We start from the raw sequence: 18,752 nt of genomic DNA, 5'->3' as shown, positions 1-18,752 counted from the left end.
TTGTGCAGTCCCAGCACTGAAACTGGACTGTCTTCAGATGTCCAAAGCCAATGAGGAAGTGGACCTCACATAGCTGGCCATAGGAAGTGCTGAGTGCCATGACTGTAATGCCTGCTGGGTGAACAGGACATGAGTGTGGGTTCCCTGCAGCTCATCTCTCTGGCACTCTAGCCTGACTCTCCCAACCAGCAAGCCTTCACCCCTGTGTCTGTTATCACTCCTCTTTGGCCTGGTGCTGTGCTACAGACTTGGCCTTGATCTGAGAAGAGAAAGCTTCAAGGTGTATTGATATACAAAATCATTTTGCTATCCTATGTATTGGTTATTTTTATTTCATTTAAGGAAAGAAATGACTTCCAAGTGTATAGCATGGCATTGTATCTTCTAAAGTGTACACCTGGCTGACTTTTAGTTCTTTCTGTTTTAAAGGAGAAATGAACAGGATTCCATACTGTGTTTCTGGTTGAAATTTCTAGTTTTTCCAAACTGCAGGGTTGCAGCTAGAACTAGAAATTCCACCTTCACCTTTTCCTTTCTCTTCTGTTTCACATCTACAGCTAACAAGCTGGTGTGGGGATACTCTGAGCGCTCCCTCCATCCTTCCCTTATTCTGTTACTTCTCACCAGCAGGCACCTCTTCCTGAACAGGTTTCTGACTGATGTCCTCCTCCAAATCCCTTTCATTCTGCCCATCAGTCTCCATAGCTTTCTATCACTTTCAAGGTAACGAATGCTTTACCACTCATGAGCTCAGGGCACTTAGAGACGAAAAGACTTTGTTTTTTTAACTTGTCTAACTTCTACCTTTCTATACTATGAATTCTATCTCCAACCCCAACCATGTGTTGTAATTTATATATTTTTTAAATGTGATGTGACAGATACTAAAGTAGAGGGAAATATGTGAGGCAGGGCAAGGATGGGATGGAGGGAAGAGCTCTCATTCCTTTGTGTCATCCTGCAGAGATGTGGAAGGAAGAAAGCCACTGCAAATGGCTCAGTTGGCTGCAGTGAAAGGCATGGAGGAAACCCCTACACTCTACCACCCATCAAAGCCTTCTCCAGTACTCAAACAAGTATCATACTTCCACTATTTTTGCCTTTGCTTCTGTGGTAGTCAATCTTTATATTAAGTACCTTTCTTTTCTTTAAAACCTAGTTCAAATGTTACCTCCTCCAGAAAGTCCCTCAGTTCTCTTGTCCGTCCTGCCAGAACTAGTCACCTTTCTTTTGTACTCTTCTAGCACCCATCCATACCTCTGTTAATGCATCCATAATACATATTATCAGTTATTATACATCTGCCTCCCAGCTACACAGAGAGTTTGTAGAGGGCAGGAAGGTTAAGTTTTAGACACTTTAAAATTTTTCCAGGCCCACCTTCGCATATAGCAGGGGTGAATGAATGTGTGGGGAGTGAAAAGAGCATAGTAGTCTGGATTCTGTCATTGACAGGGACTGGCCCACTCTGGGGTTCAGACTTTTATCTGAAGAATCAAGGGTGGCAAATGATGCTCTAAAGTCCTTTCTTGCTCTAACATTAAGATTTGGTGACAAAGTAAACCAATTTATTTGGGCTCTAAGCACCTTTCCTATCTCTCCTGTGCTGGTGGTGGGGGAGAGTGGGGATGGTAATTTGATTTACATTTGTGACAATTAGGGGTGGACAAACTCTCATGTCTAACATAAGAGGACATAACTCTGATGTCTAACATCAGAGACTGTTGTATAGTTAAAAAAAGAGGCTTTTTTTTTTCAGAACTAGGAATTGAACAAAGAGTCACATTTTAAGTAGAAAAAAGAGTAAAAAATGATGTGTATATTTTACTTTCTTTAAAAAAAGGATATACTACAGATTAAAAAGACCGAAACTCCAAAATGTTAACACTGGTTATTGCTAGGTAGTAAGATTATGGGTGATGTTTTTCTTTTCTTCCCTTTGTGCTTCTGTAGATTTAAAATTTTCTATGACAACCACGTGTATAATTTTTGAGATACAAAGATTGGCCATTCAGCAAATGAACAAAAATATTAAAAGGTATTGCCATTTCTACAGGTTGTTGAAGATATAATTGGATCTGAAAAATCATTAAGCTTGTTTCTGTAATGAGAATCATTAAAACACAACTATTTTGGGAAAACTGTAGTATAAAGGTAGCAGAGAAAAACACTGCTGTGCAACATGCATGAAGGCACAGTGGCAAAGATCTTTACTGCAAATGAGGACTGTCTAAAAAACATGCTTGCCAAACGGCAGCGCAAAGTCTGCAGCCTTCGCCTGGGCAACCCTACTTGCCCAGCAATAGGCCTTGGGGATCGTTTTGTCTCCATCATCTTCATTTTTTTAATTACTGTTTTCAAACAGCTCTGGAGACATTTCTTAGGAGGGGCTCACACTTGCTAGGTTAAGTGCTCTCTACCACTTGAACCAACTCCCCAGCCCCAGTCCTTTTTGGTTTTTTTTTCTGGTAGGGGCCTACACTGTGAATCACTCTACTAGCTCTTTTTTGTGATGGGTTTTTTCGGGATAGGATCTTGTAAACTATTTTGCCCTGACTGGCTTAAATGGACTGTGAGCCTTCTCACAGTTGGGCAAGCTGATTGGTTGAATTAGCTCTCAGTAACTTTTTGCCCAGACTTACTTCAAACTGCAAGCCTTCTGATCTCTGCCTCCCAAGTAGCTGGGAGTGAGCCACTGTGCCTGGCTTGGAAACTTTTGATCTATACAGTATTTTCACATTCCCTCTCCCCCCTCCAGATGAGGCTACAAAAAAGAGAAAGGAAGAAAGGAAGGGAACCACTGAACAGAAAATGAATCCACAGTAACAGCCACAGATAAAAGATGCAGACAGCCAGATTCAGGTAGGTGAGATGGAGTTTGTTTCTAATAAGAGCTAATTGGGGCTGGTGGAGCAGCTCACATAGTAGGCCCATCTGCCTAGCAAGCACAAGCCCCGAATTCAAACTCCAGTACTACCAAAAAAATTAAAAACAATTGTAATAATTTGGAAGAATAATTCTGTTTGAGAATCTAAAAGATGCCATTTTAAATGAAATCTTCTAATGTGATCACCAAGCTCCTTTCATTAGTCCTTCCCATAAAACTACTGACCATTCAGTCTCAAGGGTCATGAATTTGTCTTGAGACCTGCAGAACCAAGGACTAAGAACCAAGGATCCCTGGCTAAGCTCCTTTGCATAACAGTTTTGGCTGACCCAGTGTTATCCTTTATGGTCAGTTTTAATCTCTTTGAACATGACACTAACATCTGTATCAACCACTTTCTCAGAGCATCTTCCATACCCAGAATACTCCAGGTGCTGGAAGTGGCAACAGAGAGGCATTCTGAGTAGCACTTTCCTGAGTCTATTGACAGTACAGTGGGGTAGAGGAGAGTAACCCAAGACAAACAGCACACAACACCAAGGAACCTGAGATAAGCATGAGCAGTGCTTAAAAAAAGGATGCCGGCTGCAAGGGTGAGAAGGCTTCCTAGAGGTGGGCAAATGTGTGCTGTGTCCTGGATGAGGAGAAGAACCTGATGGGAGGCATCTCAAAGTGAGGACAAAGATCACCTATTTACAGTCCACATCCCTTGCCATGGTTAGTAGATCCCAGGTGTGGGGACAGGCTCTGAGACCATATAGATGGCTAGTGGGAAGAAAGTAAAATAAATAAATATAAATAAATAAATAGCAGCCATGTGATGAATGTTGAATAAAGGAAGGAAGAGAGTGCTGAAGGGGAAGAGAGGAAACAGGAGACAGATTACCTAGGGAAGGTGGACAGGACGTGGTGGCAACAATGACTTCTGGATGTAGAGTCACAAAAACAATCAGACCAGTCATTTTGGGGGATTTCAGAATGGCAGCATTTGAGGTCACTTTAATTTTCTGCTCCTTTCCAGTTCAACATTTGCAGAACATGTTTGCTTGCTTTTGTCACCTCCATCTTGATAATGGGAGCTCCTCTTCATTCATGCCCCCAAACACTTACTTACCTCCAATCCCAGAGTTCCTTTCTCTCACCTTTCCTTTTGATGCCCTCCCAACACCTCTTCTCATGTCCCACCCAATTTATCAATGACACTTAATTGTCTGGTATCAAAACAAGCTTTGTTGCCTGTTCTACCTTCTATAAGTACAATCCGAGAAATCTGTAGAAGGTCTGCCTCTAATCCTAGCTGGTTTACAATACACAGTCCTTCAGGAATGTAAGCATCAAATGTTGAAACAGCCTATAGTAGCAACAAGTTGCAACACATCCACATTTCACTCATTTAATCCTTTCAGTAACCCCAGGATGCAGGTAGCAGTGTTGCTGCACTGTTGGGAAAAACGCTCGCTAGGGAATCTGCCCAGGTCACCCAGCAAAGGGGGTTGGGGCAGTGGCAGTCAAACCTGGAACTCTCGCTATGAACCATGTGCCTCTGTCTCATTCTAGCAACTGCCTGCCTTCCCTGCAGTTAGGCTCCTCTCCTCATTCCATATGCATTTCCATATTAGGGCCAAGTAGAAGTGTTCACGGAGAACAGATCGGGAAACTCAGGCAGATATTGATTTGTTCATCCTCCTCCTCCCAACCTCTGCCTCCCACCAAGGATGCAGGCTGGTTTCCCTCTTCTCCTCCTCTTCTTCCACTTCTCCTTCCTCTTTTCTTCCTACTCCTCCTTTTCCTTCTTCCTCCATCCCTTCCTCCGTCTTCCTTCTTTCTTCGTCTCTTTTTCATTCTTTTCCTTTTTCTTCCCTTTCCTTCTTCTCCTTTCTCTTCCTCCTCCAGTTTATTCTCCTTTTCCTCCTCTCTATAATTTTCACCTGTTCCCTCGCTGTGCCTGGGATTCATTGCTGTGGATCTCATTAACCCTCAGAACCATAGGAAGCTTCCAAAACCCAATACTTGGCTCCAACTTTAGAAAAGCTTTTCTAGTGCCCAATGCTTATGCTTGCCTCTTTGTCTTCCTGCCTCATAATGTCATCAGGACTGCAGTTGACATTTGCTGAGCACTTATTTTGTGCCCATTTAGTCCTTTATTTATTATTTAGTTATTTATTATTATTATTAGTCATTTATTTTTGTCTCATTTAGTCCTCTCTTCTTATGGGTCAGGCAACCTGCAAGGAGCATGGAACTCCTGTCTAGCAGGTTTTTCAGGCTGGTTTCCTAATCATCACAACCTTCAGCTCCTAGCCTAGCCCTCCAGTGCTCTGGATTGTGAGTGTGAATGCACTCCACCTCCTGACAAAAAGCTTCACAGGACTCATGCTGGGATTCCTCTATGCTTCCTTCCATTGTGGCTTTATAGAGTTCAGTTTCCTTTTTTCATCTGAGCGAATCTATGTCTGTTGCTAGCCCTCCTCGCCCTTCACATGTAGTTAACAAGCACATGACAGTGCATGTGCTATTTTTATCCCTGTGAAATTGACTGCCTCTTTGTGGTGTGTGGAAACCACCCATTAGTCAAAGTTGGGCGCACACATGCCACTTCTTTGGAAATGCAGCATATTGCAGATAAAAAAGTTGAAAATTTTGTTGTTGTTTAAATTGTGTCTCATTTCATTAAATTGTATGTGGAGATCACAGAGGATTCTTATTAATTCAGATCAAAATGATGAATGCCAGGTCTGAATTGTGAGTGGTCAATTGTGACACTAACATTTTTTTTAAAAAAAACAGAAACCTGTTGTACATGGTGTATAATGGAGCAGTTACTAAGGAAAATATATAAATTATTGTGAATTACTTGATTCTTTAATTAGCTCTTATTAATATAATAAGTTATGACTACACTGGCTTCCTGGGGATTCAATAGGACCTGGACCCATTCTGCTGGATCTAAAAGCAGGGACTTGCAAACTCAATAATTAGGTAAATCCCAGCTATGGGGACACAAGTAATTCACTGCTCATTGCTGCAAGGAACTATAAGATATAGTCTTAAAGTGTGGTTTTAGAAGTTACAGAATCCTGGATCTTATCAAAACACCAGTTTCTTAAGGCATTAAAGGTGTTTTCAATATGCTTTTCTTTTCTCAAACTTACAAATGTCATGATGTTCCTAAATTGACTATCAAAAGCTATTGGCTATTCTTCTACTTTCGATCTTATTCTAGGCTCAGAGACATTCTCTGGATTCAAAATACTGAGGCCCCCAGGGGCCCCAAACCTTTCTTGTTGTTCCAGTGAGATCATAAACTTGGCAGACCCTGCTGCTCCCGTGGTCAGCGTTCCCTTCCATCACACAGTTACCTCTTTGTGTTGAGCTCCCCACTCAGTCTGACAGGTGGCCAGAAACCTGGTACTATTCACAAATGGTCCTCGAGTCCGAATTTCAGTTGTGTTGACCATTGCATCCGGGAAGCGTTGGTGCATGCAGCATGCAGACCTTTAGGCTCATAGGATTGAAGTGTTCAGAGTTACTGGAAATTCTTCCAGATGCTGATCTGTGGCTCTGGCACAAGAATTGCCAACTCAACTCTTGAGATGCCCTGATTAATAATAGGGGACATGCTGACATTCTAAAGAAGCATCTCAGAAAGATTCATTTTAAATTTAGATAGTTTGGGAGGAGGTGGGGAAAGGGTGTGGGAGGGTGAATATAGTGCAAATACTGTGTAGACATGTATGTAAGTTTAAAATAATATCTGTTCCAGGTATGGGGAGAGGGGAGGATAAAGGAGAATAGTGGAGGAGGTGAATTCAGGTAAGATATATTTGACATATTGTAAGAACTTTTGTAAATGCCACAATGTATCCCCACCTAACACAACAGTTAAAAAAAAAAAGAAAATTTAGATAATTTGAAAAGTTGACCTTTTATTGGTGGTGGTGGTACTGTGGGATGGGGTTTGATTCTGGGCTTCATGCTTGCTAGGCAGGAGCTCTACCACTTGAGTCACTCCTCCAGCCCTAAGGCATACTATTTTCTCTCTCACTTTTCTTTCTCCAAAGAGGGAGCTATGACTCCAAAAAGCTTAAAAAACACTCCTAAGATGTATTTGTCCAAATGTAACCCAGACCATAGCAGGTGAATTTTAGAAACCTGGACATCTCCCACAAAGTTTCTAAAATTCTAAGATGTTGGGAGCAGAACAATAGCTATCAGGCTACAGCATTTCCTGCTCTCACATTTGGAATCTAATTTTAACATTAAATATAGGTTGAGACTGCAAAACAATTAAAATTATGCCAGTTTTAAAGTCTCCTTCCCCACAACTCTGGTTTCACTTTCCTCAGTTTCATTTACCCAAGGTCAACCACAGTCCCAAAATATTAAATAGAAAATTCCACAAATCTATAATCCATAAATTTTAATTATCTTTTATTGTAGTATGTTATTATAATTCTGTTTTGTTTTTTTTCTTTTGGTGGGACTGGGGTTTGAATTCAGGGCTTACATACTTGCAAAGCAGGTGCCCTACAGCCTGAGCCATACCTCCAGTCCATTTTGCTGTTTTGCTTTGTTTTTTTTTGAGTTGAGGGTCTTGCAAACTATTTGCCAGAGCTGGCCTCAGGCTGCAATCCTTCTGACCTCAGCCTTCCAAGTAGCTGGAATTACAGGCATGAGTCACTAGCGTCAGGCTAATTTTATTTTTCTTATTAATCATTGTTGTTAATCTCTTACTGTGCCTACTTTGTAAAATTAAACTTTATCATAGATATGGATATGCAGGAAAAATCATAGTATATATATGTTCATGCATCCTCCAAGAACATATTCCCCCAAAATGAGGAGGGACTACTGCAATAAAGTAGCTTTGTGTACATTGAGTTGTTAAAGTTTAATTCTTCATGTTTATATGTGTCTTAGCACTAGGCAGTGATTCAGAGATATCTGAGAATAAAAAAGTTAATGATCTTTTGCTTTTCCTACCTTAGAGAATGATAAATACCTCACTAGTTGTTTTGTTTTAAAATATAAAATCTAAGTATATCAGACTATCAGAATATAATTATGTTTATATACATATTTTTAATATATACAATATACACGCAGATGCACATATATCAATGCATAAATGGCAAAAGATTCTTATAAGAAATTTCATCTGTGAGCTAATTCAAAGCATAAATAAGAGATAAAAATTTATGAAACTGAGAAGACTGTGAGGTTTGTACTTAATCACTTAATACTGAGAATCACATTCTTAAGCCTAATAATAGAAATGTCATCAACTATCATAAATGAAATGAAATGAAAATGATTTCTTACTGAATACTGGGAAAGATGTGTTTCCTTTTAACACTTGGAATTCTTGCTCTAGTCGTCTCCGTAAATCTATTTGCTCAAATAAAACCTTCTGAAGTTCTTCTAATAGAGAAAAAGAGAAGAGTCATTTTACTAATCTTTATAAATAACTCTCCAGAGGACTATTATATATGGCAATTTATTATTATAAGACAAAATATTTTACCAGTTTTAAAAGTATTGCACAGACATAGGGTAGATTTGTGCAGAAATCCATGCATATAAATCAATGTAATATATTATTTTAAAGTATTGTATTACAGTGTCGTGTGTTGATTGATATGTATGCATTAATCTCAATTATATCCATCCAACAGTCCATATATTATTCATATGTTGCTTGTCAAGCTTAAAATATGGCATAGAGCAAAAATATCCTCTTATTATCTCCAGGGTCTTGAAAAGCCTAAGAGAAGTCCTAGAGAATTAAAACTTTTCTTTACCTTTTCCCATATTTTCTACATCCTTTTTGAGTGAATGAGGTGAATTAGTTTCTTGTGTGTGTTCACCTTTAAAAGAAAAAGAGAGAGAAAATATTATTAGTTTTGTATAGGGTATTTTTCTGAAAGTTTTTCTTTTTATTTTCTTTTAATATCTCAAAGAGTTTATTTGCTATAACATGAAATTAGAAGTCTTCAGAACCAAACGTTGTTCACATTTGTACAATTCCCCTGAACTGTGGAGAAGACTACAGAAAGTGGGGACAGAGCCTGCCTGGCCTTTGGATGACAGCTTTATGAAAGCACAATCCTGAAGCTAGCCTGCCTCCTTGCTTCCCACCACTAACCATCCTTTACAACAAAGGTAGTTACTGGAATGGGCAAAAAAAGGATGCTGGACCAGTCAAGATTTCTGGTAGAAATGTGACCAGAGTCCCTTACCTTCTTGAAGTGAGGAAACCTGGTTTTAATAGGAAGGCCCTTAACATCGCAGAGGCAGAACCCTCCAAAACTTTTTGGGCCTTAAAAATTTGGGGGAGTAAAAAAGAAGTATGAGGAGGTCATCAATTATCCTTTGGAGCATTGATGAGACTGGAGAGTTTCCTAGTAATTGATGGCTAGATCTTCTTGTAGTGGTGTTGTTTTAATTAATTTAAAACAGATGTGAAGTAAATTATCTGTTGGTTTGCAAATACTTACTTGTTTGCTGATGGTGTCTTAACTATTCATCTTGGATGAATGGTGTGTGGGGGCTGGGGAAGGACTAGGAGGGTGTAGCCTAGTGGTAAAGCACACATTTTGCATGCATAAGGTTTTTTGGGTTCAATATCCAGTATCAAGATCAAACCAAAACAGAATCAACCAACCAAACTATATTTTGGATAACAATTAGATTGTTATTCTTTCCTGTTTTGCTTATGTGCCAATTAGCATGATGGCAAGATACAAAAATGTATTTAACTATAGTAAATTGAGTCTACATAATCCAGAAAACCTAAGTACACCAAAGAAATCCACTCATTCAACTAATTTCAGACAATTATATTTTCAAATGTAAAATGGGTTTCTGCAATATCCACATAATTTAATTAAGCTTTCTGCTTTTGTCTAAAGAGATGTGGTAGTGCCGATAAAGGCACTCTGGGAAGGTTTTATAGATTTCCCCTCCTCCGTGTCCCTAGGGACTGGCCCCTCCTCTGTGTCCCCAGAGCACCTTGTACAGGCCTCAGGCACAATGCTGTTTGCCTGCTTCCCTTCCTCACCCACTAGGCTTTGTGCTACTGTGTTTTCTGTATCAGGCCAGTGCCTGATAGTGCTGGACACACAGGAAACCCTCAGTAAAGTGTCTTCAGTTGCTACTGAAAGCAACCCCAGGAGGTTGTAAATTCTAAATTACGGCATGGGCCAGAATTCATCACTTCAGTTCTCTCCTCACTATTCATTTCCCTCAGCAAGGAATGGAATGTAATGGCCCCAGGCACTTGTAGGAATATTGGGAGATTTCATTGTCAAGGTAAAAATTTCTATAAGGAGGAAAGCAGAATTTTCCCTAAAGTAGCAACATATACTATAGTATCATGGACAGACAAAAATCCTCTACATGACATTATAAAGTGACAATTCTACATTCCGCCTATAATGTAGTGTTGAGGATTTTCCTGTCTTCCAGACTGTCTGGAGTGTGCACACGGTCAAGTGTATGTAAATACATATATGTTACACAGATAGAGAGGCAAATATTCCAGAACATATGCACAGCAGGGATGAAGCCTAATAATACCATTGCATCCCTATGTTCCTTAGTAACAGGCGTTTTCTCTAATACTCAGCCAAATCACATTCTTTTCCACTCGTCTTGGACATGACCTCTCTCTGTAGACTCAGGTGCAATCTCAAACATAGATACTATGGCTTTCTTCTCCATATAATAAGAAAATAATAAGGAAATATCTGTGAAGCATTTTAAATATAGACCTCAATATAATTCCTAAAAACACTATTATCTAAAAGAAGAGTAATATGAAGGCTGATGACAAATCAATAATATGCCAACCAACATAACAGTCTTTTATTGTCTGAGACAGAATCTTGTGTCTACCCTGGGCTGGCTTCAGTTTCCCACGTGCTGGGATTCTAGGTGTGCCACCATACTTGGCTTTGAGCATAACGGTATTTGGAAATAAGATAAATACATGTATAGTTTTATAGTATATAGCTAAATGTGTAGCATTTTCATACTCAAACAACACTCATCTGACCAAGAGAAGACACAATCGTACACCTATCTGTGAGCTTATCTACAGGGCATAATGAGACTATCGATCTATAACTTTCTCAACCCCTCAAAATACGATTTAAATGAGATAATTTGTTCCTGAACTGGCAATTCTAGAAGCTACACTCTTATCATGTTATAGACCAGATCTTTTTGATTCATTAGTACATTTCACGAACTATTTATCTTCTATTATATTTTAATTTGATAATTAAATTTAAAAATTATGATATGTAAAATGTGATATATAAAAATTCATTTTGTTTCCACTTTACAATTAGCAGCTTTATATGGGTTAGGAAATCACTAAATAAGTAGCTAATAAACAGAAACATATTAGCCACAGGAAAATGGGCTGGCGACGTCATTAATGGGCTTTTCTTTTCATCAGCTTTGTAGAGGTTTAATTCATATTTTGCATCAGTGTCTGTTTCAAACAGATATTTTACGGCAACTTCTCTGTAAAATCTGCCAATTTAGAGCTTAGACGATTCAAATATCTATCTTATAAAGAGCTTTTTAAAATGCTTAAATGTTAGGTAAATAAGGAGCACAGAAACAGCTTCGACTGCGTTTGTTTATCTTTTACTGGACCACTGCCTTCTGTATATTACTAATCTTTGAAAACCAGATTGTTAATGGTGGTTAAAAATGACCTCTGGGAGCCTGGATGTTTGTTCACTATTACGGCTAATGTTTTCCATCTGGTTAAAAAAAAAAAGGCAGTCTAATACTAGATTAAATAAATGTGATTTAGTTGACAAAGAGCTTCCAATTTTTATAAATATTCCATCCAGTTAGATGCTTTTGACTGTGGTTTTTTTTTTTTTTTTTAGAACCAGCTCACTATGTAGCCCAGGCTTGGCTTGAACAATCCTCCTACCTTAGCCTTCAAATGTTGAGGTTACAGGTGTGTGCCACCATGCCTGGTTTGCATTTTACTTTTACAAATTAAGGAATAGGTTTGGAGACATCTAAAACTTAAAATGCTTATTTCCCTTCCCTCTATATTCCTCTTAAAATGTTTTTACAAGGCAAGTGGGGAGAAGCACAGAGACTTTAATTGTGTAGAGCTACAGGAGGAAACCATTACACATAGAAAGTGTATCTTTCTCAAAGGCTTGGCTTCAAATAGGTCAGACTGTAGAAGAAACAGCTGAGCAATTGGAACTTGGAGAGTAAAGAATAATTAGGGCATAAAACACATCCTGTGGATAGATGTGACTGAAAGCTACTGCTTAGGGATGTGTTTACACCAGCTCTCTACCAGTGCACTTTACAGGACCAGTTTACTGTGACGTGCGTGGTTGCTGTGAATTCTGCTGTCTCTCGTGGGTAGAGACAGCATTGTGTCCCATCAGAGAAACTCCACTGCTGTCTAGTGCAACCTGAATTCAGAGAGCTAGGGCCATAAGCTTCCTATTTGTCTCTGCAGGGTGCTCCAGCAGCAGGTGGTCCAATGATTATGTGAATGTTCTACCCCACCTTTGGTTGTGTCCTCACTCAGCCATCAGAAAGTGGAAAAAGAAGGCAGATGGATGTGGGAATGTGCCATGCTACAGCGGATATAAGAAGTCAATAGCAAATGAGAGAGGACTGGAGAATTTACAAAGGAAAAAAGAAAGAAACGGAAAGCACTCAATAAATTCATCAACACGATCAAGGCACAAAAGTAAATACTTTCTCTTAAATATCATAGCACACCTCTACTCAGGAACCTGCAATGGCTCCTCTGGTCTGTATTAAAGAACCCACTCTAAGTTCTTCCCTCAGAGGCTTCAAGATCTCCCATCACCTTGTCCTGCCTGCTGAGCCCACATAAACCCTTTATTGCAGTCAGGTCTTTCTTTCTCACTTCTAATGCATGGTTCTGCCTTGCATCGTTTCTCTTGCCTAAAGTACCCTCCTCTCTCTTCCCTATACATCCAAAATCAGGATGCCATTCAAACCTACTAATCCTGGACTGAATGTTTGTATTGTCCCAACATTCATATACAAAATCCTAACCTCCAAAGTGATGGTATGAGGAAATTCAGCCTTTGGGAATTTATTAAATCATGAGGGAAGATTCCTCATGAACAGGATTGTGACCTTGTAAGGGGGCCCCAAAAAGCTCTTTCTCCCATTTTCTGCCATGTAGGCTATAGCAAGAAAACCACTGCCTGTGAATCTAGAAAGGAATGCTCATTAAACATAGAATCTGTTGGTACCTTGATCCTATACTTCCCAACCTCCAGAACTATAAGAAATAAATGTTTAAGTCACCCACGTCTATGCCTGATCCAACTAAGACAGTTCTCTTCCATAAGTCTTTCTCAGCTTTGGTAAATGCCCCTTTTCTGGGCTGAAGTTCAGCTGAACATTATTCAGCGTCTTTCCACTGTCTCCTTGCACCCATGTTCTAGTGTTTCACCTATGTTAGTCTGGCCTTCCTCAGCTAAAAGACATCTTGCCCTACAGAGAGGTACAAATATGTTCTACAAATACTTGCTGCACTTACTTTAATTTGTTATGGTTTGTGAATTATCAACTAACACTATTATGAATTCCTTGTTGTCATAAGGGGTTTCAAAGCACTCACTCCTCTGAATGAAAAAGCATATTTTAGTCCATTTAGTCCATCTGACCTATTTAGGCTAACTCTGTATTTTCAGTTTATTGGGAAGATTTTGTGATGTCCAAATTTTCTGCCAGTTTGACAATTTCTTTCAGTGACCAACAAAACCACAGCACTAAATTTTAACTAAAACATGCAAAATATTAACACACGTGCCATGGTTTCCAGCAAAAATACCTCATACTATTAGAGATCACTGAATTATTTATTTTTATTTTAATAATTATAATTATTTATTTTAATTATTTACTTTTATTTGCTAGACATCAAACCTAGGATTGTGCATACTAGGTATTTATATGAGTCAAATAAGTAGGAGAAATGAGTTGTTCTGTTGGAGATGGGGAAAGAAAGAGAAACTGAATAGGTATCAGTGTTCCCGAGCTAAACTGATTTAATAAGTAAGATCATTTAAGCAGTGGTCTGAACATGGGCTACAAGGCAGATTATGTGTAAAGGGCACAATAAGAAACACCAAGTGCTCAGATGGAGAGTAAGAAATTTGGCCTTTACTGGTCCCTTCCATGGAAATGCAATCTCTCTTCCCCTTCCTTTCATCTCTAGTTGGGTTCTTAATCCTTGTCTTGGCTATCTCCTTTAAAAATTCTCCCGTGATCTGCCACCAGCTCTCAGGCACTCTCCCAGCAGCAGCCTCAGCAGCCAGCAAGATGCTTATCTCTGAAAGGACCTCTATGTCTCCCCAGTACTGCTGTTGACATTTAATGAAAGACATTTGAAGAAAATATTTCCTTTTATAGAAAGAAAGCATGTTATTTAATTTCTTACTCAAAGGTAACCTTAGTAGATGACATTATTTTGATCTGGGGCTATGTCTATACTTGAGATACACATCCATGCTAATCTTTGGATCAGTGTCAAGCACCAGATGTTTCCACAGTCCATGGGGAAACACCTATGTTCTGGTGCAGGGGAGTGAACATGTCCTGCACTTGAACCTACAGATGGCCTCTGTGTGCTGTCCCCACTGTACCGTCATGCCCTTTCAGTCTGGACTAAGACCTTAGCTGCCTCCCAACAAACGTCCACACAGGGCCTGGCCTCTACCAAAGAGACTCCATTCAGGGATATTTAATTCCCAAAGAAATGGCAGGTTTTTTTTTTTCTTCATTTTTCTTTTATTATTCATATGTGCATACAAAGCTTGGTTAATTTCTCCCCCCTGCCCCCACCCCCTCCCTTACCACCCAGTCCGCCCCCTCCCTCTCCCCCCCAATACCCAGCAGAAACTATTTTGCCCTTATTTCTAATTTTGTTGTAGAGAGAGTATAAGCAATAATAGGAAGGAACAAGGGTTTTTGCTGGTTGAGATAAGGATAGCTATACAGGGCATTGACTCACATTGATTTCCTGTGCGTGGGTGTTACCTTCTAGGTTAATTCTCTTTGATCTAACCTTTTCTCTAGTACCTGTTCCCCTTTTCCTATTGGCCTCAGTTGCTTTAAGGTATCGAAATGGCAGTTTTTAATAGTTGATCTTAGTCTTCTGATTTGGCTTTAACTGAGATTTTACTGCACTTGTTATTTTTATTTTCTCTTTCTCATACAATGTATCTTAGAGGTACAAGTTGGATAGGGTCAAAATTAATTTGCAGTTAGTTATAACTACTGTGTTTAAGAATAATCAAAACTTAGCACAACATATGGTTTAGAGGGTTTTTAAAGAATGCTTTGCATCAAGACATTAAAAAAATCAATTACATAGGAGGCAAGGTTAAATAATTTTCTCCTCTATAGTGGGACATAGATTTCTGCTAATTTCTTGGTGCTAAATTTCTACATTAAATTACTTCCCCATGATGTTTGCACTTTAGTGAGGTCACAGAATAGAAGAAAAAAGAAAATCAATATCACTGAAAAGAAAATGTTCCAGAACAAACTAACTAAATATTAACTCCATTAGTAAAAAAGAACAAGTGTAAGATTTAATTAATTCCAGTGGGGTTATAATTAAACTAAGAGTTCCGGCAAACTTCATAACTCATGATCAGAATTTATTTTTGTTGCATTCACATTGCTTCTTGAATCAATGTATGAAATACCTTTAATGTGTAAATATTGAGTCCCTTCAAGATTTTTATTGACTTCTAGAACTAGCGTTGTGAGCTAATTTCATATTTCACAATCTTTTCTAGGAAGTTTTTCATTGTCCTGCTCTATCAACTTTTAAACAATATTTTTTTAAGTTTTAGCAAGGATTTGTTTTAGCACAGCAGGATAAAGTAGGGAGAAAAGAGGGGAAAAGGGAGAAACACTTCCTGTCACCTACATAGAAAATAGGAGTAAAGACTCTAATTTTTAAAAATCATTAGTAAAAAAATTTTTCATCAAAGAAACTGAAATCTAAAATACAGAGATTATTTACTTTTGAGAACATATATTGAAAGACTTCAGAACACATTATACAAAAGTAAATGTACATAGTAAATTAGTGGTTAAAGGTCTTCTCAAATTTTATAGGTGGATAAACTGAGACACAAACTTTCCCAAAGTTCCATAGTAAGTGAGAGAATTGAAACCCAGATCTGGTAGTCTGTGCTTTTAAGAATTTCTCTTCTTCTTTTGTGTTTTTTTTTTTTTTAAATCATAAGCATGTTCCAAAATAGAACGGAATAATAAATCAGAGTGCCTCATCCGCTATATATTCATGGGAAGTGTAACTGCTTCTTACTATTCTCAGAAATCAATCTGCAGCATATTAAGTACACTAGAGAATCATACCAGTGGAAATCAGATTGATTTTAAAACTTCTATATATATAACAAGATGCAGCCACGCTCAGAGTCCTCTGGGCTGATGTTTCTACAATGAAAGGGATGGGAAAGTGGGGCTGACTCCACTTTCCTGATTTCCTTGACCTGCAACAGCTTTGAGCTGTCTTACCAGCTTACCCTCCTGCATTCGATTTCAAATCACTTTACTTTACTGAAGTTATTCAAAACGGATATGCAAAACCTCACTCTGGGATTACAAGTGAAATGTGGTCATTTAGATTTTTGAGTAGGTGATATTTTGATCCCCTTAATCTAACTGACTATCCCCTTAATCTAACTGACTTGGTTTTAAGAATAGGTCTAATGTTCAAGATATCCATCCATTGGCTTCTGGGAAATTTTGGCTGCTTAAGAACTCCCAGTTTAGCATCTCTAATTATATAGAACTGTAACGTCTACTGTGTATAAGGTTTTCACAGGAAGTTTCAAAAAAAAATCATTAAAAAAAATCCTTTAGAACTAGTGAAAAATAACTAACCAATAAGACTGAAAGGTTGAAGGAAGGCGAAACTGAAACACAATGATGAACTAAAAACTCCACTGCTAGCCCTGTAATCCTAGCATTCAGGAGGCTGAGGCAGGAAGACAAGGCCAGCCTGGGCTACATAGAGACTCTGTCTCAAAAAACAAAAACAAAAACCTGCCACTGGATTAAATAAGTATTATTGCTAAACTGAATTCGTATAAGAATCAATTAATGTAAGTAACTGTCATTTTAAGATATGTCTATATCCTTACTGGTCATTGCAATTTTGTGTTAACTGCATTTATGATTACAATGGGAATTAAAAATTCATACAAAAATAAAAAATTGAATGCTGATTTATCAGGCAGTTTGAAAAGACATGTCATTCTTTCATGTTCTAGTTGCAAATACAAGTAATTAAATATTATTATTATTCAGTAACAAAGACTGAATAAAATGTTGGTCAAAGGAACAGTTATATAAACCCTACTGGATGGGTTTATATATATATATATATATATCTTTTCTTTTCTTTCGTTCTTTTTTTTTTTTTTTGAGACAAGATCTCACTATGTAGCCCAGGCTGGCCTCAAAATTTGGATTCCCCTGCTTCAGCCTCCTGAGTGATAGGATTACAGTTGCACACCACCACACCCAGCTTGGTTGGTGCTTTATGTGGATCCCTATCATAGTATTCATACTGCAGTACAGCTAGTCTGTCTTCTCCTTTTGATTGGCAGCAACTGGAGGGCAGGGACTAGTGTTGATTTCTATCTCTGCATCCTTAGCATACAGTAGGCATTTGAAGCTAACTGTTGAGCAAATGAATAAATAAATGAATGTTGTCATACTGAAGTTAACAGTTGTTATGGGGAGAAACACCTCCATCACAAGCAGTGTGTACAAGACAAAGCATTTGGCTGTTACCACTCCAAAACAGCCAATAGCAAATGCTTATCATGACTTCTCTGAATTCTTGGCACTTTGCCAAACAAATGGATTCCTGGAATCTGACCACAAGTAAATAAATTAATATGAAGGCTCAGGCCAATTGGGTGCCCATCCTGGAATTTCTCAAATGTGAATTTCAATAGGAAGACTATAAGCCATTTTTTTTTCTATAAGCAAAGGCAGCTGAAGGTATATCAAGTTAAGTCCCACAACAACCCAAATCCTTTAAATACTTTTGGGATTTAAAACTCCACATACAAAGCTGGGTGCAGTGTTTCACACCTGTAGTCCCAGCTACTCAAGAGCTGAGGTTGGAGGATCACTTGAGCACACAAGTTGGAGGCCAGCCTAGGCAACATAGGGAGACTCCATCTCAAAATAATGAATTAGTTAAAATAAAACTCTACATTCCCAGCAAACGAATCACAAGGATGAATTTCTTGTGACCTAAGATCCCAGTATAAATTTAACAAAATTCCCCCAAAAGCTGCTCATTTCAGTGATGTTTTCAGCCTTTCCGCATTCTACCTTCTCCTATTCAATGCAAGATAATAGTATCATGTAACCTACTACCTATATACTTCCCTGAATAATGTGAGAATGGAATTGTGATATGGAAAATCAATGTGGAACAAGTTTCCCTGGGAAGCTGTATCAAATTAATTATTGTGAGAAAGAGACTAGCAATGTATCAATCGTAGAGTGGGTGTCATTACTAACTGTTGACTGTCCTTCCCTGAGCTCCAGGCATTGTGGAATTTTTATATGAATACTGATCCTTGACTGCACTTTTACTTACTTCCTTTTAGCATTTATCTGAATGTCAAACAATGGTGGATCCTGTGGTTTTCATCCACTCTGGTTACCATTCTTGGGGTTCTTACAGCTTTTTAGTGAGTGAGAGGGAAATAAACCCTTTCCAAGTGCAGGAACCTGTTTTCAAATTCCATTCAAGTCAGAGGAAGGC

The 18,752-nt window shown here is 38.5% G+C and overlaps 1 protein-coding gene across 1 annotated transcript in view; it reads right to left on the bottom strand.

Annotated features, from left to right (window-relative positions):
• Skor2 (SKI family transcriptional corepressor 2) overlaps positions 1 to 18,752 on the bottom strand; it is a 33,874-nt gene that overhangs the window by 8,164 nt on the left and 6,958 nt on the right. Inside the window, exons 4-5 of the mRNA XM_020172476.2 lie at positions 8,689 to 8,754; positions 8,210 to 8,308 (exon numbers count right to left, since the gene is read on the bottom strand). Of these exons, the coding sequence (XP_020028065.1) occupies positions 8,210 to 8,308; positions 8,689 to 8,754 (165 nt within the window). The remainder of the gene's footprint in view (positions 1 to 8,209; positions 8,309 to 8,688; positions 8,755 to 18,752) is intronic.

This window comes from Castor canadensis, chromosome 4, assembly GCF_047511655.1.
Source record: "Castor canadensis chromosome 4, mCasCan1.hap1v2, whole genome shotgun sequence".
NCBI classification, from domain to species: domain Eukaryota; kingdom Metazoa; phylum Chordata; class Mammalia; order Rodentia; family Castoridae; genus Castor; species Castor canadensis.
This window is presented reverse-complemented; position numbering and strand designations above follow the sequence as displayed.